General features: G+C 41.8%; 2 protein-coding genes across 2 annotated transcripts in view; one reads left to right on the top strand and one right to left on the bottom strand.

Moving 5' to 3' along the window:
* The window catches only part of pth3r (parathyroid hormone 3 receptor), a 102,959-nt gene extending 89,625 nt beyond the window's left edge, over nucleotides 1-13,334 (bottom strand). Inside the window, exons 1-2 of the mRNA XM_060939512.1 lie at nucleotides 13,139-13,334; nucleotides 12,830-12,994 (exon numbers count right to left, since the gene is read on the bottom strand). The gene's annotated coding sequence lies outside the window, so the exon portion shown is untranslated. The remainder of the gene's footprint in view (nucleotides 1-12,829; nucleotides 12,995-13,138) is intronic.
* LOC132898117 (translational activator of cytochrome c oxidase 1) lies at nucleotides 1,080-26,139 on the top strand. Its single transcript, XM_060939513.1, has 6 exons — nucleotides 1,080-1,163; nucleotides 1,449-1,688; nucleotides 16,406-16,512; nucleotides 17,211-17,344; nucleotides 17,433-17,595; nucleotides 25,769-26,139. The coding sequence occupies exons 2-6, from the start codon at nucleotides 1,454-1,456 to the stop codon at nucleotides 25,976-25,978; spliced, it is 849 nt and encodes a 282-aa protein (XP_060795496.1). The 5' UTR covers nucleotides 1,080-1,163; nucleotides 1,449-1,453; the 3' UTR covers nucleotides 25,979-26,139.
* The last annotated feature ends 1,455 nt before the right edge of the window (nucleotides 26,140-27,594 follow it).

Raw genomic sequence — 27,594 nt, forward strand, 5'->3', positions numbered from 1 at the left:
GCATCATTATGACCCTGTGTTCATTTCAGAAAACACACAATAAATGAAAACTTGTGCACTAAATTCTTGGGTTTTTTTTCCTATTAAAGATGTTTGTTGTACAATCATTCTGCCACAGAAAAAAAATACTCTCTTAAAACCCCGTAATTGCAAACAATTGAATTTGTTTGATATGATTTGAGGCGGGGCGGCACGGTGGTGTAGTGGTTAGCGCTGTCGCCTCACAGCAAGAAGGTCCGGGTTCGAGCCCCGTGGCTGGCGAGGGCCTTTCTGTGCGGAGTTTGCATGTTCTCCCCGTGTCCGCGTGGGTTTCCTCCGGGTGCTCCGGTTTCCCCCACAGTCCAAAGACATGCAGGTTAGGTTAACTGGTGACTCTAAATTGACCGTAGGTGTGAATGTGAGTGTGAATGGTTGTCTGTGTCTATGTGTCAGCCCTGTGATGACCTGGCGACTTGTCCAGGGTGTACCCCGCCTTTCGCCCGTAGTCAGCTGGGATAGGCTCCAGCTTGCCTGCGACCCTGTAGAACAGGATAAAGCGGCTACAGATAATGAGAGGAGTATGATTTCAGATTTTCCACTCTGAGCTCTCTCATGCCTGATACATGAATCCCATAACCTAGAGTAACTGATAGAACAATATCAAAAACTCTTTAATTGTATAAATTTCAAATGGTTTGCAATTCATTGGGATCCACTGTTTTTATCATTTCAACCAATTGAAGATGTCGTTCACGCGCTTTTCTCCCACATGAGAATTTTGAAAAGTTGGCAAGTATGTTGTAGCCCTTTGTTTTTTCAGAGCGACGACACTTTTTGGTTGTGGGTCTGACAAACTTCACCCATCTCTAACTTGAGCATTCAGCAAACCATCTCAACAAAATGGCGGCCTAAGCTGCACACTGAAAGGTCACGTGCTGCCATTCAATGGTCACTGTCTTCCGCGAAAGAGTTACGCTTTATTACATCAAATATTTGTTCGGTTTGTTAAGCGTGACAACAGTATTGTATTTATATAAATATATAAATGTTTTTTTTTTTTTGACATGCGTAAACGAAACGGAAATGACGTAGAGTGTTGCTCTCGAGAGGGCTCGGGTGGGACGGTCCTTCGTAATATCCGTGAGGATTAATATTCTCGCTGGGAAATGTAGCGTGATAATTTCGTAAGTATAGCAAAAAAAAAATCTTATTTTTTCATTTCAGATATTAAAACAGATACAGTGTTTAAATCGATAGTTATCATTATATGATTTGTTTTCGGCGTACAGATGGTATAAGCTAACTTAGCCTGTCCCAAGTTGCTCAGCTGTTATACAGTTTAGTCCAAAAAAAAAAAAACTTCACTTATTTACATATTACTCTACAACGTCTTCGTGCGACTGCCTGTATATAAATAATTACATTTTATTAATCAGTTTCTGTGCTTTGTTTCTCATTTCTGAACTCAGGGACAATGGCAGCCGGAGCGGTGTTGCGTCTTTTCCTGTCCGGCTGCTGCGCGCCGAAACTGTCGAAGGTTCCGCAGCTCAGCGCGCTCCCGGTCTGCGTCAGGACGATGCACGTGAGTCCGGTTTTGCGCGCGGGCCACAACAAATGGTCCAAAGTGAAAGACATCAAGATCCCGAAAGATGCAGCTCGCGCGAGGATGATCGCCAAATACGCGATGTTGATCAGGGTGGCAGTGAGAGGTGCGGCAAAAATAACGGGTCACGTGACACTGATTATTATTATAATAATAATCTAAGATAACTTTTCATACACATGGTAACAACAGGGCCGTAACCAGGATTTTTCAAATACCGAGGTCAAACATTGCGATACATCTTATTTGCCAAAAAAAAAAACGTCCTAATATGGTGACTTTTCATACATTTTGGAAACGAGTCAAAATCACAAGCCCAACAAGGAGATGAACATGTAGGTGAACATGTTTATTTTAACAATTTCAAAACTGCACGATGGCGGCACGGTGGTGTAGCGGTTAGCGCTGTCGCCTCACAGCAAGAAGGTCCTGGGTTCGAGCCCCGTGGCCGGCGAGGGCCTTTCTGTGCGGAGTTTGCATGTTCTCCCCGTGTCCGCGTGGGTTTCCTCCGGGTGCTCCGGTTTCCCCCACAGTCCAAAGACATGCAGGTTAGGTTAACTGGTGACTCTAAATTGACCGTAGGTGTGAATGTGAGTGTGAATGGTTGTCTGTGTCTATGTGTCAGCCCTGTGATGACCTGGCGACTTGTCCAGGGTGTATCCCGCCTTTCGCCCGTAGTCAGCTGGGATAGGCTCCAGCTTGCCTGCGACCCTGTAGAAGGATAAAGTGGCTAGAGATAATGAGATGAGATGAGAAAACTGCACGATCACAACAATATGCAGCATCCTCAGATGGAGAGTACCGTAGCCAGGGGTGTTTTTTTTTTCCCACTCAGCACTATATCTCAGAAGCCTTTTCCCAAATTGACGCTGGGGGTATTTATACTGGTCCCTACTCCATCTACCCTGAAGAATGTTCTTTTTCTCCTCATCTGTGTAGGAACTTTTGTTTTCATAGCTTGCCGGATCATGGATGGACAAACTTGTACTTGGAGTTTCTTGATCTTCACCTGTTATTTCCCTATCTTTATCTCCTGATTCTGTTATCTCTTCCTCTCATGACTCAGTTCTTCCCTTTTCTTCCTCTACTGGCTCTGCTCTTCCCTTCTCTTCCTCTCCTGGCTCAGTTCTTCCCTTCTCTTCCTCTCCTGTCTCTCTCTCTTCAACTCGCTGATCCTCACCCTCTCCAGTGTCCTCTATTTGATTTTAAAGCATTATTATTATTATTATTATTATTATTATTATTATTATCATCATTATTACTACTATTACTATTATTGGTGATCGGAGGAGGAGCTGTGAACGCAGCTGGGCTGTTCATGATTGACAGAAAGCAGTCAGAGGTGGTACATCATGTTGTAAATAAAATGTGAACATAAGTTTGCTACCCGTTTTCATTTCCGTTCGAAAATACAACCAATGATCAAAACATCTTGTGTTCACGTTAGCCTATAGTCTGGTAAGTTAGCAAAATAGCTCAAGTCTCATCAGTACAATAACTTCATAAACAACAGGTCACGACTGTCCAGCCTTTTCTGATCTGAAACGCACCAAATCAAATCGAGATGAGAGAGAATAAAAGAGTTTGTGCCGCCTGGAAAACGAAAATCCTATCTATAAGTGGCTTCGACTGTTGTTGCTTGAAATGCTAATTAAAATTGCACTGTTAATGATCATAAGCATTCCGGCACATAACTGTCAGTGACTGGCAAAATTAACTCCCCTTCTTCCCTCTTTCTTTTTCTCTCACTTGTTGACTTTCCAAAGCTGAGTTTGGTTTGTTTTAGTGTAGTAGACTTCTTCATCTTATGTCAATTTTCAGATTCCACGACTAATTGACAAACTGACTGGCTGCGGAGTCGGACCATGATGAGAACAATTCTCAACTCTTGTATATCCCGTGGTGCTTAGCTGACTAATATGAAATGTTTCCAATGTCGGATATTTCAGCTTCATTTAAAAATGATTATGTGGACTTTATTTTTAGACAAACAAATGAGAACAGGGGGATGCAAGCTGAATTTAGAATTTTCCACCGATCAAAGTCAGAACGATTTTCATCATATATTAATTTCACATTTCTGAGTGAAAAAAAAAATACCGTGGGGAAAAAAATGCCGAGGACATGACCTCGGTGTCCTCAATGGTAGTTACGGCCCTGGGTAACAAAGTGCTACACAATCAAGTATTCAGAATTCAGTGATAAAGTAATGTAACGGGATAAAATATGAAGTGGAAATACAAGTTTTAAAAAAAAAAGAAGCATCCTGAGGGTAAAGGTACACAAATAAATGACTTGCAACCACGTGATCAAAATGTGTTACGTCATGAGCATACAAAGCGACTAGGATGGCAGCTGCTGAAAGCGTGTCTCGAAACAATGCCAAATTTTCTCCAGGGTTCCCGCGGGGTCTAAAAAAGTCTAAAATTCATAAAGTTAAATTTTAGGCCTTAAAATGTCTAAAAAACACACATTTTCATCCTAGGTCTAAAATTTAATTTATCCAAGTCTAAAATTCTTACATCCGCTCAGTCCGTTCCTAGAAATGCCTGCAAAACATTAATAAAAAATGTGCCGGTTGCGTTGTTGTCTGCCTGCTAAAAAACTTCAATCACCGATGATCGCGGCAAGTATGCAACGGTCCAGTTTGTCCACTACGCCTACCGTAGTCCTACCTTCTAAGTTCCCGCCGAGTTTATGCAGTCTGTGGCAGTCAGAGAAGGTTAGCGGTTGTGTTGGCAGTGCGATGAAGAGTGTGGATACTAGCGCGTCGAATAATAGTGAGTAAAATGGGAAAGTGTCAGTTTAATGAAGCTTGGCTTGAACGTGAAGAATTTCGAAACTGGTTAGAAGCCGCAGCAGGTGATAGGTATGCGGCTCGCTCCAAAGTCTGCAGGAAATGAAAGCACTTGAAGCTGAGATCAGTGCTAAAGGAGAGGAGCTCAGATATATGGTTGTATAGGTTGTATGTATCACTAGAAATTGTCTTCTACTTGATTGTCAGTTTGACATTTACAGACGCAATACAAAATTACATTGTTTTTGAGATTTTAACTGATTTTTTGGTAGTTTTTTTTTTTGGGGGGGGGGGGGGGGGCTGTAATCCTCCAGGTTGGTCAATCCGAGGAACTTGGATATTGTATAGATTGTATGCATCACTCTATTGTCTTGTACTTTTGTTGCTATGTGACATAATGTACTAATGTTGTACTAATGTTGCCATATGACATAAATAAGCACACAATCAGTTTGTATCCCTGATAGTCAGTTTACCAATACAAATGACTTTGTTTTGAGAATTGAACTCGATTGTCTTTTTTTGGGAAGGGCGGGGGTAGGGCAGGTTGTAATGCTTCGTGTTGGTCTAAAAAATTTTTCATAATGGTCTTAAAAAGTCTAAAAAAGGTCTAAAATTTAACTTGCTGAATCCTGCAAGAACCCTGTTCTCACTATTACCACAATTTCAACGCTCGAGCAAAGATTTGATACAAAGAGAAGATAGATTCAAGTTTCAAATTTATCCTTTTAAAAAAGGAAATTACCGGCTAGTGGCTTAGTGGTAGTGTGTCCACCTCTCGAGCGGGAGATTGTGAGTTCTACTCACGGTCGGGTCATACCAAAGACCATCATAAAAATGGTACCTACTACCATATGGCAAGGCATGCTGCAATACAGATGCGAGTGGGGAGTTAAACTCTCATGGTTACCAGAGGACCTGCCCCCCACTGTAACCCTAGCTATGTAATAGGCGAGAGGCCGAGGGCTGCGGAAACAGAGGTCGGTGCCGCCCGATGCGCCACATGGCGTGGGAAGGACTTTAACTTTAAAAAAGGAAATTTGGTGTGCAGCAGGTATTCAGAGAACATACACTGAGTGCAGAATTATTAGGCAAGTGAGTATTTTGACCACAACATCCTTTTAATGCATGTTGTCCCACTCCAAGCTGTTTAGGCTTGAAAGCCTATTACCAATTAAGTATATCAGGTGCTGTGCATCTGTGTAATGAGAGGGGGTGTGGTCTAATGACATCAACACCCTATATCAGGTGTGCATAATTATTAGGCAACCTCTTTTCCTCTGGCAAAATGGGTCAGAAGAGAGATCTGACAGACTTTGAAAAGTATAAAATTGTGAGATGTCTTGCAGACGGATGCAGCACTCTTGAAATTGCGAAGATGTTGAAACGTGATCACCGAACAATCAAGCGTTTCATTGCAAATAGTCAACAGGGTCGAAAGAAGCGTGTGGGGAAAAAAAAGGCGCAAAATAACTGCACATGATCTGCGGAAAATCAAGCGTGAAGCTAACAAGCAGCCATTAGCATCCAGTTCTGCCATATTCCAGAGTTGTAACATTCCTGGAGTGTCAAAGAGTACAAGGTGTGCAATACTGAGGGACATGGCCAAGGTAAGGAAGGCTGAAAAACGACCACCACTGAGTAAGGCACACAAGATAAAACGTCAAGACTGGGCCAAGAAATATCTTAAGACTGATTTTTCTAAGGTGCTGTGGTCTGATGAGATGAGAGTGACTCTTGATGGGCCAGATGGATGGGCCTGTGGCTGGATCAGTAATGGGCACAGAGCTCCACTCCGACTCGGACGCCAGCAAGGTGGAGGTGGAGTACTGCTATGGGCTGGTATCATCAAAGACGAGCTTGTTGGACCTTTTCGAGTTGAGGATGGACTCAAACTCAACTCCCAGACCTACTGCCAGTTCCTGGAAGAAACCTTCAAGCAGTGGTATAGGAAAAAGTCAGCATCTTTCAAGAAGAACATGATTTTCATGCAGGATAACGCTCCATCTCATGCGTCCAAATACTCCACTGCGTGGCTAGCCAGTAAAGGTCTGAAAGGTGAAAAAAATAATGACATGGCCCCCTTGTTCACCTGACCTAAACCCCATAGAGAACCTGTGGTCCATTATAAAACGTGAGGTCTACAAAGAGGGAAAACAGTACACCTCTCTGAACAGCGTCTGGGAGGCCGTGGTTGCTGCTGCACACAATGTTGGTCGTGAACAGATAAAGAAATTGACAGAATCTATGGATGGAAGGCTTTTGAGCGTCCTCATGAAGAAGGGTGGCTATATTGGTCACTGATTTGTTTTTGTTTTGTGTTTGAATGTCAGATATGTTTATTTGCAAATCTGGAGTTGTCATATCAGTGTACCTGGTGAAAATAAATAAGTGAAATGGCGACATATTTGGTTTTTATTAAGTTGCCTAATAATTCTGCACAGTGAAAGTTACCTGAACACATGCATATTCTCCTAAAATGGCCAAAACTAAAAACACCCCACTCTAACTTCCATACATATTCAGCTTTGATATTTATGAGTCTTTTTGTTTGATTGAGAACATAGTTGTTGTTCAATAATAAAACTAATCCTCAAAAATACAACTTGCCTAATAATTCTGCACTCTGTGTAAGAAGACATGGACATGGACCACACAGACACATTCCTAAATATATTTACACACAAACACATTACTCAAATGGATATACTCACCAGCACACACCCCCACCCAACCCATGACTGTCACTATTAGTTATTGCCACTAAACCATGACAATAACAGTAATTACAGAAAAAATAATAAGATAAGAAACCTTTATTCGTCACATGCACACTTCAAGCACAGTGAAATTCATCCTCTGCATTTAACCCATCTGAAGCAGTGAACACACACGCACACCCAGAGCAGTGGGCAGCCATACTACAGCGCCCGGGGAGCAGTCAGGGGTTAGGTACCTTGCTCAAGGGCACCTCAGCCCAAGGCCGCCCCACGTCAACCTAACTGCATGTCTTTGGACTGTGGGGGAAACCGGAGCACCCGGAGGAAACCCACGCAGACACGGGGAGAACATGCAAACTCCACACAGAAAGGCCCTCGCCGACCGCTGGGCTTGAACCCGGAACCTTCTTGCTGTGAGGCGACCGAGCTAACCACTACACCACCGTGCCAAATTAAGGGTCCTAATAGCCACTAAAATAAAAGAATCTTTGGCACGCCTTGTCCTTACAGCAGGAATTCTAAAACGGCGGCCTGAGGGGAGCAGACTAAATTCCCCAAAAAGTGGGTGGTCGGGGTATTTTAGAATTTGTTGTGCCTTACTCGTGACCCGTTTTACATACATATCTTGCAGCTGGGTAAAATGAACCCCAACCACCTTTGCTGCCACATTAACTAGCTTTGATAACCTGCCCTTACTGGTCAGTGGCAAACCACCATACCACACAACAATACAAAAGGACAAAACAGATTCAATAAAACTTTGATAAAATAAAGTCATCAAGGTCCTACACACATTAAACAGACCCTCCAGGATTTCGCGATGTTGCGATTTGCAACTTCAACGCAAATTCAACCAATCCCCACGAATTCAATCACCGCAACTTTCCCGCAAATTTGACCAATCGTTGGCGTCGTCTTGAGGCGACGTCAACAAACTACCTTCCGCCTTACTTCCGTGTATACGTTCAATAGAAGCAGCATGTGTGAGTCAGTGTTTATGTCGGCTTAAATTCTGTTACTGAAAGTGTGTTATGTTTACAGTGAAGCACTGTGTGCACTTTATTTTTTTTTTACTTAATACAAGAAATTAATGGATGCCAACATTTTTGCCAAAATGGGATTTTATTTTCCATTGTTTAGGCAGCTTCAGCATCATACTGTGAGATTCTGTTCAAATTGTTTTTTTTTTCTTCTATGAAGCCTGAGCCATTTATTTTATTAGTTTATAATTATTGTTTAATTTAGTCTTCAGGAGAGACTGCCTGCACACAGTACTAGTATTAAGTTTTTTTTTTTCTTACATGAAAGCTGAGGCATTTATATTATATTTTAAGGGAACTTCATCAGCGCTCGAAACTAATGGTGTCCCGACGTCCCGGGGACCATAAAAAATGTCATCGGGACACAAAATTATCATATCTGGGACAATCCCGGGACAATGGAAAAAAAACAGATCTAGAAAAAAAGTTCTACATTAATATTATTTACAAAGCCGTAACACATACGTAGACATTCACCTAATTTGTCAATTTTAATTTTAAAACGTTAACAGCGAAAAATACATAGTAGCTACACTTTCGATGCACCTGCATCCGTAGGCTACAGAGCAGCGCATTCTGTTCTAGAATCTTCGGCCGGAGTCCGCATTATATGGACTTGGAATGGAATTGCTACCGCACACGCTGCGCCGACTCTTGCCAGAACAAAAATGCTGAAGTGGTTGAAGCGGACCGACCGCGGGGAAGAAACTGAAAGCCCAGACATAACGTCTCCGGGACCTTCAGGATCCAAAGTGTCATCGCCTGGTCTGCAGGCAACGCTAGCAACTGAATGAACTTAATGAACACTGTTAGACACGTTATAAAATACAACAGGAATGATGTGGATGATATTGACGGAAGATACCGTTCAACAGAATAAGTGAGTTTTCTTGGTGTCTTTCTAGTTCAGAAAGTTTAGTCAGTCAGCAGCACAACTAGGCTCGGACCTGCCACTATGCTGATGTTGCTAACATTTGCACCCGGCAGCGAAAGTTCATAAAATGGATAACGGAAAGTTCATAAAATGGATAACGGAAAGTTCATAAAAATGGATAACGGAAAGTTCATAAAATGGATAACGGAAAGTTCATAAAATGGATAACGGAAAGTTCATAAAAATGGATAACGGAAAGTTCATAAAAATGGATAACGGAAAGTTCATAAAATGGATAACGGAAAGTTCATAAAAATGGATAACGGAAAGTTCATAAAAATGGATAACGGAAAGTTCATAAAAATGGATAACGGAAAGTTCATAAAAATGGATAACGGTAATGGTGAAAATGATAAGTTGGCCTTATAAGTACCAACAGATATTCAAGGTATAAGTAGATGAAATGAACATGAAAGGGGTCTTATTTTCAGCTAAAGTGTACTGCAGATGTAGGGAGTTGAAACATTTTCTGAATGAGCTAGTTGGCCCCTTTAAATAAACGGGTATCTATTCATACAGTGAGATCGCCAAAGTTTAATAAACTGAAAATGCAATAACTGTAATTTTGAAGTAGATGATGTATAGGACATGTGTCGCTTGTGTCTTGTGACTTATTGTAAAAATGATATAAAGGGTTCAAAATTGCATAGTTACAAATATAATAGTAACTTCATATGATGGGCGGCACAGTGGTGTAGTGGTTAGCGCTGTCGCCTCACAGCAAGAAGGTCCTGGGTTCGAGCCCCGGGGCCGGCGAGGGCCTTTCTGTGTGGAGTTTGCATGTTCTCCCCATGTCCGTGTGGGTTTCCTCCGGGTGCTCCGGTTTCCCCCACAGTCCAAAGACATGCAGGTTAGGTTAACTGGTGACTCTAAATTGACCGTAGGTGTGAATGTGAGTGTGAATGGTTGTCTGTGTCTATGTGTCAGCCCTGTGATGACCTGGCGACTTGTCCAGGGTGTACCCTGCCTTTCGCCCGTAGTCAGCTGGGATAGGCTCCAGCTTGCCTGCGACCCTGTAGAAGGATAAAGCGGCTAGAGATAATGAGATGAGATGAGACTTCATATGATAATATTAACCACTGGTTATTTCAGAGAGGAAAAAAATGGGGACACTATTGCTTCCGTTCGGGACAATACAACACAGAATTCGGGACCACTGGGGGACACAAAGAAAAAAAGTTAATTTCGAGCCCTGAACTTCATGTTGTGCTGTGAGGTTCTCTGCACTTTAACTTTTGAACCAACAGGTGCATTTGGATAAGTAAAGCCTATTTTTCTGCATTTTTGTAGTCCTGGTAATCTTTTATATTGGTAAAGTTGTTTATAGGACCATTTCTCAGTGTCTGTTTTTTTAATCAATAGTTTTTCAGTAGTAACTTAATATTTAACATATCACTCAATTTTAATCACAAAAAGAGAAAATCGCAACAATTTCTCGCAACTTTCACTTCCTCCCGCAATGTAATCACAACAAAAACCTAAAAAAACACCGCAACTTTCATCGCAATTTTTTGGAAACACCCCCCCCCCCCCCCCCCCCCCCGCAACATCAGACATTTTAGCCCGCAACAATCACAAAATAGGCCCGCGAAATCCTGGGGGGACTGATTAAAAGACTTCATCTTCCTTAAAAAGAAAAGCCACTGTTGGGCCTTTTTACACATAGCATCAGCGTTACTCTCAAATGACAATTTGTTGTCAATAATGGTTCCCAACTATCTGTATTCTGTGACATCAACATTTTCGTTTTGAATAACAGTGTGTGTAAAAGATTTCTGAGACCTGCGAAAATCAATCATCATATCTTTGGTCTTGGCTACATTAATAGATAAGTAAAACTCTTTACACCAAGCAATAAAATCATCAACAACAGAACCATGTCGCTTCTCATCATTGTTTAAAAGGCTAACTATGACTGTGTCATCAGCAAACTTCAAAAAATGTCTATTCACGTAATTACTCCTGCAATCATCTGTATAGCAGGAAGAGAAGGGGGGAGAGCACCCCCCTTCTGTGGTTATCTGTGATATCTGTGGTTTTAACCTGTATTATTTTAAAAAGTCAGACTTTTCTGAAGATAAGATGCTTCTACTGACCATCAAGTGCCCAGATATCGTGTTCTATCTGGTTTGGTTGCTGAAGAATCAAGTCTGAACTTGGACGAAGGATAGCCCATTCTCTGAGTGGGTGCCCAGTCTGGATGGTTTCTATTGTATAATAAGGAGGCTCTTCTACAAACACAACGTTCCGGTACATTTCAGACCCTGAAGCAGAAACTGGTCCGCCCTAAGGACAGAATAGCCAGACGCAAACAGGACAACGTAGTGTATGCAATTCAGTGCAGTGAGGTATGCACAAACTCGTATATTGGGGAAACAAAACAATCACTTCACAGGCGCATGGCTCAACACAGGAGAGCCAGTTCCTCAGGCCAGGACTCTGCTGTCTATCTTCATCTTAACAACAAAGGACACTCATTTCAGGATTGCAAAGTACGCATTTTAGCCAGAGAGGATCGTTGGTATGAGCGAGGAATTAAAGAAGCCATTTTTGTCAACCTGGAACGGCCATCACTGAACAGAGGTGGGGGTCTAAGACATCATTTATCAGCCACCTACAATGCAGTCCTTGGCACACTTCCCAGACAACTGAGGCCCTGTCCACACGGCAACGGATTCAGGTGAATCTGATAAAATTTTTTATCATTTCGGCCTGGCGTCCACACGGCACCGGCGTTTTGGGTGCCCCAAAACGAAATCTTTTGAGAACGGGTTCCAGAGTGGAAAAATCTGGCAACGGCCCCGTTGCGAAGTCGTCTGGATGAGTAGAATGGATTTGTTTACGATTACGTCACAACCACATGACTGTGAGTGCTTCATGCCGGGTAGAAGTGTAACGAACTCGATGCAAGTTGTCAACAAATCCTATAACTTGGTTCATGAAACGCGCTTACAAAATATTTTCACTGTGAATATTTATTGTGTAATGGTGCAAAGTGAGAGAGAGCGAGAGAGTGAGAGAATAGCCCTTAGGGCAGAGTCAATCCTGCCAGCAAAAATAGGGGGAAAAAAGGAGCGATCTCACCTCTTCAGATGTTGGTTTAAGTCCAACAGTACATTCCTCAAAAAGGGCGTAGAAGAACAAAGTAATCCATCAACGTGTAGCATTCAATTTATTCCGGATCATTAAAGAATTCTGGAGGATATCAGAATGTTGGCGTACCAGCTTCCATCTACCCCCGTTCATTCCTCTTTCCGCGTCTCCATTCAAAAAACGAGCACGTGATTTAAAGGGACTATAGCCATAGGATAGGGAGTGAGAAAGTGTGTGCGTGTGACAGTGACAGGGATGGTCACTGTGCGCATGCGCAGTTATGCGCATGCGTCTACTTCTATTGTTCTGGTGTCTCCGATGGGACCGTCTTACAGCGCACGTAGTGGTGTGGCATGTGTATTGCATCGTTTTCAGCAAGCATTGCGTTGCCATATGAACCTGATATTTTACTGATCCGTTGCCCATGTGGACGCGATATTTAAAAAAAAAAAAATCTCGTTGCCGTTGTCGTGTGGATGTAGCCTAAATGCACACCAAAACCCAGCTGTTTTCAGTGACTCACAGGAGAACAGAGAGAACCAACAACCATTGATGACCCCAACGACTCTCTAGGCCGTTCACACCCAGCCCCAAGTGACCCACACCAACAGGATGACTCGACGACACCTTAGGATTGCTTTTCATCCATGAGAGGATAAATACCTGATACTCTCTAGTCAGACAGAACTGAAGAAGCCTTTTGGATGAGAGATGAAACGTCTTCAAGAATCTTCAAGCAAGTCCAGTTGCTCTCTTTTACCACCCACAGTTACTATGACCTGGATGACTGAGAATCTTCACAGACATCATATAATTTTGCTGGCGCTCCTAGAATTGAAATGGTAATACACGTGTTAAAATTATAACAACGACCGAGTGAACCACAACAAGAGAACGCTCATTTTATAGCAAAATTCTGTCAACATGAAATAAAATTCTTCCATGATGTTATTGAGAGCTTTTGAATCTCACCGGAGATAAAACGATTACTGCAAACACGAGCTGTTTTGGTTTTAGTCTCCGTTAGATCAGCCCTGCCGATGTTGTTCAGCCGTGCTCGTCTCTTCTCCGTACTCAGCCTCAGAGTTTCCTCGCCCTCTTCCTGAATCACAGACGGAATTCTAAAAAATCCGAACGTGCCATGGTCACGAGTACTGTTGTGACCACAACCATGTACAGCACAAAGGTATGGCAGAGCTAAAAGAACGCTTAAAGCAGTGGAAAAACAAAGAGAGTTGCGCACGTGTGACTGTTTTGTATGCAATGTCGCTTGACCCCGCATTTGTATCTCCACCAACATGGCCAACATCCGGGTTTCTATTTTGCTTTGGTGTCACTTGCAAGTCAAGGATACAAAATGAAATGAAACGTATATGGGAAGTCACCTGATTTTTATAGCACATTTTAAAGACCGTAAGAATTGGCCAGAGTGCTGTACAGTAAGATCAGATTCATCAGCTTGTACCATGAAATACAATTAAATCAATCAATAATTTACCAAAAAAGAAATTGAAGACATGCTAGGCCTCCTACCAGGGCTCGAAATTAACTTTTTTTCTTTGTGTCCCCCAGTGGTCCCGAATTCTGTGTTGTATTGTCCCGAATGGAAGCAATAGTGTCCCCATTTTTTTCCTCTCTGAAATAACCAGTGGTTAATATTATCATATGAAGTTACTATTATATTTGTAACTTTGCGATTTTGAACCCTTTATATCATTTTTACAATAAGTCACAAGACACAAGCGACACATGTCCTATACATCATCTACTTCAAAATTACAGTTATTGCATTTTCAGTTTATTAAACTTTGGCGATCTCACTGTATGAATAGATACCCGTTTATTTAAAGGGGCCAACTAGCTCATTCAGAAAATGTTTCAACTCCCTACATCTGCAGTACACTTTAGCTGAAAATAAGACCCCTTTCATGTTCATTTCATCTACTTATACCTTGAATATCTGTTGGCACTTATAAGGCCAACTTATAATTTTCACCATTACCGTTATCCATTTTTATGAACTTTCCGTTAGCCATTACCGTTATCCATTTTTATGAACTTTCCGTTATCCATTTTATGAATTTTCGCTGCCAAAACATGGGTGCAAATGTTAGCAACATCAGCATAGTGGCAGGTCCGAGCCTAGCTGTGCTGCTGACTGACTAAACTTTCTGAACGAGAAAGACACCAAGAAAACTCACTTATTCTGTTGAACGGTATCTTCCGTCAATATCATCCACATCATTCCTGTTGTATTTTATAACGTGTCTAACAGTGTTCATTAAGTTCATTCAGTTGCTAGCGTTGCCTGCAGACCAGGCGATGACACTTTGGATCCTGAAGGTCCCGGAGACGTTATGTCTGGGCTTTCAGTTTCTTCCCCGCGGTCGGTCCGCTTCAACCACTTCAGCATTTTTGTTCTGGCAAGAGTCGGCGCAGCGTGTGCGGTAGCAATTCCATTCCAAGTCCATATAATGCGGACACCGGCCGAAGATTCTAGAACAGAATGCGCTGCTCTGTAGCCTACGGATGCAGGTGCATCGAAAGTGTAGCTACTATGTATTTTTCGCTGTTAACGTTTTAAAATTAAAATTGACAAATTAGGTGAATGTCTACGTATGTGTTACGGCTTTGTAAATAATATTAATGTAGAACTTTTTTTCTAGATCTATTTTTTTCCATTGTCCTGGGATTGTCCCAGATATGATAATTTTGTGTCCTGATGACATTTTTTATGGTCCCCGGGACGTCGGGACACCGTTAGTTTCGAGCGCTGCCTCCTACTGATTAAAACGATTCAAGTGTATGGGATAATAAATACTTTTTTTTTTTTTTTAAAGTGAATTTAAAATGTCCAGAAAGTGTAAGATGTTCCATAATCTCAGCGCTGTTAGTTTATATTATAAAAATGAGTAAATTAGTTCAAAGAATTTTTAAAATGATGACATAGTATTAAGTTCCATTCAAATAAAATGGAGCTATTATTACCAAATACTTTCAATTCGAGGTGTACAGAGCTTTACTGCTTAATGCAAAGTGCAGTTGAGTTTCGAAGCATGAGAACGGATAATGGTACATTTCCAAGTCTGGGGATGTTAACGTAAAAAATGTAAATCTTTTGCAATTTAAATGTCATGCTAATTCTGTCAGTGATGTGTGTCTGAGATTAAACAGACTTAGGCCCTGTCCACACGGCAACGGATTCAGGTGAATCTGATAAAATTGTTTATCGTTTCGGCCTGGCGTCCACACGGCACCGGCGTTTTGGGTGCCCCAAAACGAAATCTTTTGAGAACGGGTTCCAGAGTGAAAAAATCTGGCAACAGAGCCGTTGCGAAGTCGTCTGGATGAGTAGAACGGATTTGTTTATGATGACGTCACAACCACATGACTGTGAGTGCTTCACACCGGGTAGAAGTGTAACGAACTCGACGCGAGTTGTCAACAAATCCTATAACTTGGTTCATGAAACGTGCTTACAAAATATTTTCACTGTGAATATTTATTGTGTAAGGGTGCAAAGTGAGAGAGAGAGAGAGAGAATAGCCCTTAGGGCAGAGTCTTTAGTCCAAATACTGCGGAAGCAGTACCAAACCGCGCACTGCCCGTGCGCTTTCCAAAAACAAAAACAATCCCGCCAGCAAAAATAGAAAAAAAAAAAAGGAGCGATCTCACCTCTTCAGATGTTGGTTTAAGTCCGACAATACATTCCTCAAAAAGGGCGTAGAAGAACAAAGTAATCCATCAACGTGTAGCATTCTATTTATTCCGGACCATTAAAGAATTCTGGAGGATCTCAGAATGTTGGCGTACCGGCTTCCATTCATTCCTCTTTCCGCGTCTTTCGTTTTACGCTACTGATTAATAATCAAAACTTTATGTGGCTGATGCTACAGAAGAAGGGGTTTATGCGCATGCGTCTACTTCTATTGTTCTGGTGTCTCCGATGGGACCGTCTTACAGCGCACGTAGAGGTGTGGCATGTGTATTGCATCGTTTTCAGCAAGCGTTGCGTTGCCATATGGACCTGATATTTTACTGATCCGTTGCCCATATGGATGCGATATTTTTTAAAAAAATCTCGTTGCCGTTGTCGTGTGGATGTAGCCTAAAAGGAAGTCTGTTGGGACCTCGTAAAAAAAAAAATCACAAAAAATGACACTATATCCTGTGTAAAATAAAAATGGAAATGGATTGTGATATAAATAAATTAAAGTTTGTTTGTGTGTGTGTGTTTAGAAGGAGGACCAAACCCGGAGTATAATGTCACTTTGGCTCAGCTTATAGAGCAGTGCAGAAATAAAAATCTACCCAAAACCACCATCGAGGCTGCTATTAAAGGAGCGGTAAGGGAAAAAATAATGCAATTAAATTAAAAAGTTCTGAGGTAAGTACTGAGATATGGTTCAGCTTGGAATATTATGTAAGGTATAAAACACGACCGTGTTGTGTTTTAGGCAAATAATCAACAACAGGGTGGTGTGATGGAGTTATTACCCTGAAGTTGATTATTTTCCGAAAGCAGCGTGTCTTGAAGTTTTATTCCTCATATCCCACAGCACAGCTTACACATTTATTTATCAAAGAATGAAAAGTCAAACTTTGTACTTAGGATAATACAGTAATATTGTTGGAATGGAGTTATAGCTATAAACAGTCATTTCCTCACAACATCTCTCTCTCTCTCTCTCTCTCTCTCTCTCTCATAGTCAATAATAAGGCAACAAAAATTGCAGCCTGATAATGTTAAAAAAAAAGTTACAGCTTTACATCTGACTGTTAAAAAGCACTGACAGTGGAGATTCCTTTCGTCAATGTTGAATAAACGTCTCCTTACAAAAACCTGTGCTATAGAAATGACAACGTATTAAATTGAACTACGCTGCTGGTATAGAAAATGAAGCAACACCTTCGGACCAATCAGAATCCAGAATTCACAGTGTCGTGGTATAAGGTGTAATAAAGACTGTACTGAAAAGGACTATAAACGTAACAAAGGTAGTTTAAATGTCTGTCTTATTATTTTTCTCTTTCTGTCCTGCAGGAAAAGTCAAAAGCTGCAACTCAGTACCTGTACGAGGCGCGAGGGCCCGGAGGTTCCATGCTGCTCATCGAGGTTCTGACCGACAACAGCACACGCTCACACCAAGCCATCAAACACCTCTTAATGAAAAATGGGTCAGTGTGTGGAGGCTCTCGTAAATCAAACACACGCTGGATAAATGTACTGCGTTTTTAGTGGATTCAAATCTCTGCTTGCCCACAGGGGGACGATGTGTGAAGGAGCCCGGCATTGTTTTGACAGAAAAGGTGTCATCGTGGTGGCCCAAGACCAAGTTTCGACTGAAAAAGCTCTGGAGCTGGCAATAGAGTCGGGGGCTGAAGATGTGCACGAAGCCGAGGATGATGAGGAGAAGCCGATTTTACAGGTTACACGCCAAGCTGAATACCAATCCCAATAAACACAGAGATACAGTTTTGGTCATTAAAAAATAATCTACATAATAACAATAATGAAAATTCATTTTTTTATCCCCCGCTGGCCGAAAGGCCCGAAGGGGGATTATGTCGTGGCGATGTCCGTCCATCCGTCCCAGGAAGGGTGCTCTCCTTCTGAAATCAACTCCTCTTACAATTTTTTTCGAGGAATTTCACGAAACTTGACAGGCTTCTTTGTTATATGTCAGTAATACACATATTGTAATTTCGTTAAATTGGGTCACATTTTACCAGAGTTACAGCCCTTGATTAACAAAATTATACTTTGACAATTTCATATGCATGTTTTTTTCCTTCTGAAATCAACTCCTCTCACAAATTTTGGAGGAATTTCACCAAACCTGGTAGAAGGCCTTGTTATATGTCGGTAGTACGCACATTGTTATTTTGTTCAATTCGGTCGTATTTTACCAGAGTTGTGGCGCTTGATTAACAACCTTGTACTTTCACAATTTCATGAAGGTCTGCTTGCTTTCTGACATCATCAACTGTTCTTACAATTTTTGGACAAATTTCTCGAAGTTTGGCAAAACGCCTTGGTATGTGACGGTAATACGCGTACTGCAATTTAAATTTATTTATGAAAATTTTCCCAGAGTTTTGACTCTTGATTAAATAACTTGTACTTTGGCAATTTCACGAGGGTGTACGTTCTTCTGAAATCAACTCCTCTCACAATTTGTGGAGGAATTTCACCAAACTTGGTAGAAGGCTTTGTTATATGACAGTTATACGCAGATTGAAATTTCATTTAATTTGGGCAGATTTTACCCGAGTTATGCCCTTGATTATTAACAAACTTGTACTTTGGGAATTTCATCAAGGTGTGCTCGCTTTCTGAAATCAACTTCCTTCACAATTTTTATCCCCCGCTGGCCGAAAGGCCCAAAGAGAGATTATGTCGTGGCAATGTCCGTCTGTCTGTCCATCCGTCCCGGGAAGGGTACTCACCTTCTGAAATCAACCCCTCTCACAATTTTTGGAGGACTTTCCCGAAACTTGGTAGAAGGCTTTGTTATATGACAGTTATACGCAGATTGAAATTTCATTTAATTTGGGCAGATTTTACCCGAGTTATGCCCTTGATTATTAACAAACTTGTACTTTGGGAATTTCATCAAGGTGTGCTCGCTTTCTGAAATCAACTTCCTTCACAATTTTTATCCCCCACTGGCCGAAAGGCCCAAAGAGAGATTATGTCGTGGCAATGTCCGTCTGTCTGTCCATCCGTCCCGGGAAGGGTACTCACCTTCTGAAATCAACCCCTCTCACAATTTTTGGAGGACTTTCCCGAAACTTGACAGGATTCTTTGTTATATGTCGGTAATGCACATATTGCAATTCTGTTCAATTCGGTCGCATTTTACCAGAGTTATGATATAGTTGCCAGCGGGGGATACTGTGCTCTCACAGCACTCTTGTTAAAAAAGAGCTGTAAAAATATTGTATTCAGAGTCTTTATTCAGTACTTTATAGAAGATATTTGGCAGCAGTTACAGTTCTTCAGAGTCTTCTTGGCTAATTCTCTATCCAGTTTCTCCTTCAAGTCTGGACTTTGGCTGGGACACTCAAAGACTTGTCCTGAAGGCACTCCAGCATTTTTCCTGGCTGTAATGCCATGCTGAAAGGTGAACCTTCACCCCAGTCTGAGGTCATGTGCACTCTGGAGCAGGTTTCCTTCAAGGACCTTTCTGGTTTTGGCTGCATTTATCCTTCCTTCCTTCAGTTCTAATCAGTCTCCCTGTCCCTGCCATGGAGAAGCACCCTATAACATGGTGCTGCCACCAGCATGCTTCATCATAGGGTTGATATTAACCAGTTGATGAATAATACCTGATTTTTACCGGATGTTCAGCTCAAAAACATTACAGGCATTTAGCAGACGCTCTTGTCTTATCCAGAGTGACTTACAACATGCCCAGAGCAGCTGGGGGCACTTCAGCCATTTCTGCTGGTCCAGGGAATCGAACTAGCAACCTTTTGGTCCCAAAGCTGCATCTCTAACCTTTAGGCCATGGTTTCCTCAAAACCAACAATTTTTGTCTCATCAGATCAAAGAACCTTTTTCCTCATGCTTTCAGAGTCCTTTAAGTGCCATCCATCTAGACATACTTTTACCATAAAGGCTCGATTGATGGAGATGGTTCTTCTTCCAGCAGGTTTTCCTATCTCAATGGAGGACATCTGAACCTCTTTTTGAGTGGCCATTGGGTTCTTGGTCACCTCCCGGACCAGTGCCCTTCTAGCCTGGTTACTGAGACTGGTCGGATGGCCAGCTTTAGGAAAGCTACTGATAGTTCGTACCAAACTTCATAATGATGGAGCTCACGGTGCTCCTGGGAACGTCCAAAACTTTAGAAATGGTTTGATGTCCTTGATCCAAGATCCATTTCTTGACACAATTTGGTTGCTGAGGTTTACAGAGAGTTCCTCAGACTTCATGGCTGCTTGGTATTTGGGTTAACATTCACTGTGAGTTGTAGGATCTTCTACACACTGGTGCATCTTTCCAGACCATTTCCAATTGGTTTCATCAAATTCTAGAGAGATTTCAAGCTAATCAAACAGGATGCACCTGAGCATAATTGGAGTATGTTAGACAACTATCTGAAGACTTATCTGAATTTCAGTTTTTGATTGATAATACAGGGCGGCACGGTGGTGTAGTGGTTAGCGCTGTCGCCTCACAGCAAGAAGGTCCTGGGTTCGAGCCCCGTGGCCGGCGAGGGCCTTTCTGTGTGGAGTTTGCATGTTCTCCCCGTGTCCGCGTGGGTTTCCTCCGGGTACTCCGGTTTCCCCCACAGTCCAAAGACATGCAGGTTAGGTTAACTGGTGACTCTAAATTGACCGTAGGTGTGAGTGTGAATAGTTGTCTGTGTCTATGTGTCAGCCCTGTGATGACCTGGCGACTTGTCCAGGGTGTACCCCGCCTTTCGCCCGTAGTCAGCTGGGATAGGCTCCAGCTTGCCTGCAACCCTGTAGAAGGATAAAGCGGCTAGAGATAATGAGATGAGATGAGATGAGATGAGATTGATAATACATTCCTAAAAATGTTTCCTCTTTGTCAATAACAAGTATTGTGGATAGGTTAATGTCCATAAAAGGTCATTTTAAAAAAAAATGCGTCTATAATATAAAATTGTGCAAAAAGTGAAATTGTGCAGAAATCTTCACCATATCAATGACACAATTTTAATCTGTTTTGCAGAGAATCCGCTAGCCAAGTGAGCTGTTGCTATAGAAACACTACCATATTAGAACGAGGCTGTTCTTATAATCCTGCGACTCTGAAGCTACGCTACTCTCCGAACTGCTGTTATAGAAAATGAATCAATACATTCTGCCCAATCGGAATCCATAATTCAACAGTGCTGTGGTGTAAAAACAGAGTCGAATTTATTCTGCAGTTTATTCGTACATCGCCGCCTTATGTTTTATGGCTTTCATTACAAATACGAAATCGCAAATGGTGCATCGATTTGTTTACTTCTCCAAAGACATGTTTATTGAGGTTCAATATTTTCTACTTGATTTATAAAGGAACAGTTATAACCAAGTGCCCCCCACACACACAGTCTTGTGGCAAATATGATGATTTTTATCCAGTGAGAGAAACTATAATGTAATATTTACACCATTGTTGATAAATGTATTAATTTATTATAATAGTTTGCAAATTCTTCAGGATTAAAATTCACCTACTGTAGATGCAGTTTGTTTTTTTGTCATCTTCCATCCCTTTTTTGGCATGCATATATTTCTCACCTCATCTCATTATCTGTAGCTGCTTTATCCTGTTCTACAGGGTCGCAGGCAAGCTGGAGCCTATCCCAGCTGACTACGGGCGAAAGGCGGGGTACACCCTGGACAAGTCGCCAGGTCATCACAGGGCTGACACATAGACACAGACAACCATTCACACTCACATTCACACCTACGGTCAATTTAGAGTCACCAGTTAACCTAACCTGCATGTCTTTGGACTGTGGGGGAAACCGGAGCACCCGGAGGAAACCCACGCGGACACGGGGAGAACATGCAAACTCTGCACAGAAAGGCCCTCGCCGGCCCCGGGGCTCGAACCCGGACCTTCTTGCTGTGAGGCGACAGTGCTAACCACTACACCACCGTGCCGCCATGCATATACATATGTAAAAATTTTCTGTTAAATATTTCTTCACACCATTTCTTTACCCCTCACAGATGACAAGTAATAAGGGGAAATTATGGGGTTAAAACTGGCAACTTTCACATCGTGTTTAGTCTGTTTGAATGGACCCTGGTGTGTTGTTCTCCTCAGTGTGTTTCTGTGAACTTGAAGCTGAACTCTAGTGAGAAAATGATTCAGCTCTGAATCAGCCTGACTACAGGAAGTGAATCCTAACTAGTTTTGAAACTAGTTATTTATATCCTGTCTATTTATACCAGCTCCATGATCTCCATGCTCGGGCTGATTTTTATTATTATTATTATTTTTTTTAAGTTTGCTTAACTTTTGTTGGTCGTTGCATTTTAAATAAATGAACCATACAGATTTATGAGGATGTTTTCAGCCCTACACAACCCTCAGAGCACAGTTTTTATCCCCCACTGGCCGAAAGGCCCGAAGGGGGATTATGTCATGGTGCTTTTCGTGCGTCCCTCCCAGGAAAGGGATCTACTGAAATCAACTCCTCTCACAATTTTTGAAGGAATTTCACGAAACTTGACAGGATTCTTTGTTATATATCGGTAATACGCATATTGAAATTTCGTTCAATTCAGTCACATTTTACCAGAGTTATGGCACAGTTGCCAGCGAGGGATATTATGCTGTCAGAGCACTCTTGTTTTCCTTTTAATTCTATGCCGTGTTCGGCGAATCCAAAGAATCAGTTTCATTCTGATTCAGACTTGACAAAATGACAAATGCATGTGAACGCTTCATAATCTAATCAACAGCTTTTACGTAACCTAAGTGCTAACAGCAGGGCCGCGTTAAAGGAACAGTCCACCGTACTTCCATAATGAAATATGCTCTTATCTGAATTGAGACGAGCTGCTCCGTACCTCTCCGAGCTTTGCGCGACCTCCCAGTCAGTCAGACGCAGTCAGACGCGCTGTCACTCCTGTTAGCAATGTAGCTAGGCTCAGCATGGCCAACGGTATTTTTTGGGGCTGTAGTTAGATGTGACCAAACTCTTCCGCGTTTTTCCTGTTTACATAGGTTTATATGACCAGTGACATGAAACAAGTTCAGTTACACAAATTGAAACGTAGCGATTTTCTATGCTATGGAAAGTCCGCACTATAATGACAGGCGTACTAACAGCTTCTGCGCGCTTCGGCAGCGCATTGATACGGAGCTCAGATATCAATGCGCTGTCGAAGCGCGCAGAAGGTGTTAGTACGCCTGTCATTATAGTGCGGACTTTCCATAGCATAGAAAATCGCTACGTTTCAATTTGTGTAACTGAACTTGTTTCATGTCACTGGTCATATAAACCTATGTAAACAGGAAAAACGCGGAAGAGTTTGGTCGCATCTAACTACAGCCCCAAAAAATACCGTTGGCCATGCTGAGCCTAGCTACATTGCTAACAGGAGTGACAGCGCGTCTGACTGCGTCTGACTGACTGGGAGGTCGCGCAAAGCTCAGAGAGGTACGGAGCAGCTCGTCTCAATTCAGATAAGAGCATATTTCATTATGGAAGTATGGTGGACTGTTCCTTTAACCCTTGCTGAGGCCCCACCCCCCGCCTGTTGTCAACTGCGCTCAGCAAATTCACCCCCTCAGATGTGCCTGTCTAACTAGACAGAAACTTAAATAATGCCAGCGGCACAATTAGAAATACTATTGAACGATAAAACTTTATATCCATCAACACCTATTTAATCGAGAAAAAGCAATGGTGAAATAGGCAACTGCGTGGTGAAAAAATCCATCAGACATCACGGTTAACAAGTCTGGTGAACTAAAGTTTAGCCTCAAGAAGCCTTTGAATGAGTGAGTCAATGAACAACATGTCAAGAACATAACCGAGGCCTACAACAGTTTCTTTAGTATTCAGAACAAGAGCATTCATTTGGTATATAACCGTTCGTTTTCATTTTGGAATCCAGGCGACTTTTAACTTGTGAAAACAAAAAGCGATAACAAAGAAAAATATCTTGCTTCTCAGAAATAAATCTCAAAATGTTCGGCTATGTGAAACATTTCATCCTTTCACACACGTAATGTCCCAAACAGCAGTGGCACACAGCTTTGCGCATTCAGTTTGACAGCCATGGGTCAACTTACAAGGGCACTTTCCTACTTTTCTGGAACGCGAAGTCATTAATTAAATCATCGAACTCAAGCTGGCGTAGCGTGTGAAGACATGGTGGACAGTGATCATATTGACAATGACGGGTGATTTATGCGACGGGACAAGGTGGGCTTCCTTACGGGTGGCAAAATGCATCAAAAATGTTATCAATATGATCAAAACTTCTGAAAATATCGTTTCATATTTTCCGATCTCGCTACCTCCGAGGCCCCCTAGTGGCCGAGGCCCTGGGCAGCTGCCCATGAAGCCCATTAGGATAACGCGTCCTTGGCTAACAGTGCAATAAGACGATTGATTTTAATCAATAAAACGATGAATTGAAAGTGCATCTGCTCCGTGAAATGCATGGATTAAAGTTTTCCGTCGTGTGACGGATTTCCGTCAACTGAACTCTCCCAAGGCCAAATGTGAGGTCGGTGCTGATCCGAGGAGAATTAAAATGACGGGTGGTTGGGTAGAGATTGGGTTATAACACTGATGTGTTGCAACACCATCAACTATCAGCAGGGTTTATTTAACTTTTTTGTTTTTGAGCCATGCTTTGTGTCGTTCATTTCCTATGTTTGATCATGTTTAAACATTCGCTGTCTACAGTGCGGCATTAAAAAAACATGCACTGTCAAAATTGTCAAAATACATTCCCATGTGCTTGGCGTGCTTGTGTCTGACCATTTCTGTTTTGTATTAAATTAAATCTTACCAAAATGACTTAGTTCAAACCTGGACATATAGAAATAGAGCATGTTAAAAAAAATAGACCTAATTAGACCTAAATTTATAGCTAACAAATCAGCAGACGCCCCAACGATTATTATTTTCGTTAGGCCAGTGTGTAAGGTATGTTAGATCCGTGCCTTATAGCCTACGTTATATCACAATTTAAAGGACGTTTGAGGAGTTGGAGGCTGTGAGCGCAATGATGTTCCGACATGCGCTAAACTTTATTCCCTGAAAATCATACACCAGCGTTCAATGCCCCAAACAGTCAAAATGTCTAGAAGACTACGGTTAAATAATAATCATAGCCTACTAAGTTAAATTACATCAAAACATCTGTTTCTGGCCTATGAAATGATGGAGGAAAATGAGAACGAACGCAAAGTAGATAGCAGCCAACTTCACACGATCTTTTAGGTAACTTAACATTCGTGTTGGCCACAATATTTCTCTTAATAAAATCTTGAATTGTTTTTGAAGTCGTATTCAACACAAAAAGGTCAAATTTTAATTTTAATGTAAGAGAAGATCCAAACTTTTTTCTATATTGACGTCGAGCACAGAGGAGCATGTCATTCTGCTTTTGGTTTCGGCAGCATAGATGCGCTTTACATGAAAGAAGGCACTGATGTGTCTGCCATCGATAAAGGTGTAAAAAACAAGTGGAGGTGGGCTTGGCTGTATGAAATAGGTGAAAACGGAAAGCCATTTAGTTCATGGTGCAAAAAACTAAACATTCCAGGCGCTTGCATTTGTGTGGTTTGCCACAAAAAATAATATACGGAAGCAATGGAAAGAAAGTGCAATAAATTGAATATATTAATCCATTAATTAATTGATAATAAAGTTATCAGTTCTAAGTTAATCATTCTCAGAATTTCATTGAAATCCACCCATAACCCCCCCCCGTAGAATTTCATCGAAATCCACCCATAACCCCCCCCACCCCCCGTAAATTTTCAGTCAAATAATTTTTTTTTGCTTTAATCCATGGAAATGTGCATTTGTTGTGAATTAGTCTTAAAAAGACATTGTAAAATTAAAAAAAAGTCTCAATCTTTTTCCATTTCTTCCTCAGTTCATCTGTGACATGAACTCGATTAAAGCAGTGCGGACAGCGCTGGAAGCTCTCGGGGTTCACACTCTGTCAGCAGGGATGGAGTACATCTCCAACACTCCTGCTGCTCTACCACAGGACCAGCTGGACACCAGCGCCACCCTGCTCGAGGCTCTCAACGATTACCCAGACGTGGTCAGAGTGTGGGACAACATTCAAGCGCTGGAGTAAGACGGAAAGGACGATGACGCTGAATGTTTTATGAGATACAGTACAACAAAGGACTGAAGCTTCATGAGCAATCACAAGCTCTACATCTCAGTATCTTCTATAAAATGTGTGTATTTGTGGAAATTCACAAATTATGCTCAATAAAGTTATATTTCTGTTTACATGAACGTTTGCAATAATATTTTGTGGAAAAAAAATGCAGATGGGGCTTCATCTTGAAGCTAAATCACTATTTCTCAATACAGTTTGGGGTCACACTTGGGTAAGGGGCATGGCTTACAATCTGAAGGCGGAGCTTGTGCAGTTCATGAGTGAATGTATTTCATGAAAATAAAAAGTACAGACTAATTTATTTGTGAATAAGTTATGAACCTGCTTGTGTCCATCTATGTGTTCTGAAATTAGTGTATTATTATTATTATTTGTATGATGCGAAACTAGAAGATATAACCTTACATTCTTTCTTACCGACATTAGCTTCATAGTTTGTCCGCTGAGGGTCGGCGATCCAGGAAGCCGTCAGCTAGATTCCATGGGTGATTATAGCACACCAGAGGGACCTTAACTCTCATCTGGTGGCAGGTACACATTCATACCTATGGGGCGTAGCCAGTTGAACTAATCTGCATGTTTTTGGACTGTGGGAGGAAACCAGAGCACTCTGAGGAAACCCACACAGGCAAGAGGAGAACACAGAAACCCCCGTCAGCCACTGAGCTCGAACCCAGAACCTTCTTGCTGTGAGGCGACAGTGCTAACCAGTGCACCACCAGCTTTATAGATATATAGATGAATATTCAAATGCAACACAATCAGGCTATGTTTTGCAGTCACTGAATTGGATAGTAGTTGTTTTTTTAACAGTAAATGTTAGGTGTCTGGAAGCTTTCATTCATTCATTTTCTATACCACGGATTGTGTGTGAACTGGAGCCAATCCCAGCTGACACTGGGTGAGAGGCGTGGTACAGCCTGGACAGGTCAATAATCTCTCGTAGGGTTAACACGGTGAGACAGAGCTGTTCACACTCACAATTCACACCTATGGGCAAATTTCGAGTAGACCTAATCCTCATGTGTTTGGACTGTGGGAGGAAACCCACGCAGGCACAAGGAGAACATGTAAAACCCCACACAGAAACTCCCCTCCCCACCCCAGTCAGCTGGCAGGTTCAAACCCAGAACCTTCTTGTCTTGTGCCAACCACTGCACCACCCTGGAGACTTACAGTATCGATCAAAAGCTTCTTTTCTTTACAGAAGCACAAAATGAGCTCCTTCCTACTTAACATCTTCTACAACCCCGACTCCAAAAAAGTTGGGACAAAGTACAAATTGTAAATAAAAACAGAATGCAATAATTTACAAATCTCAAAAACTGATATTGTATTCACAATAGAACATAGACAACATATCAAATGTCAAAAGTGAGACATTTTGAAATTTCATGACAGCAACACATCTCAAAAAAGTTGGGACAGGGGCAATAAGAGGCTGGAAAAGTTAAAGGTACAAAAAAGGAACAGCTGGAGGACCAAATTGCAACTCATTAGGTCAATTGGCAATAGGTCATTAGCATGACTGGGTATAAAAAGAGCATCTTGGAGTGGCAGCGGCT

This window comes from Neoarius graeffei, chromosome 14 (genome assembly GCF_027579695.1).
Source record: "Neoarius graeffei isolate fNeoGra1 chromosome 14, fNeoGra1.pri, whole genome shotgun sequence".
In the NCBI taxonomy this organism is placed as follows: domain Eukaryota; kingdom Metazoa; phylum Chordata; class Actinopteri; order Siluriformes; family Ariidae; genus Neoarius; species Neoarius graeffei.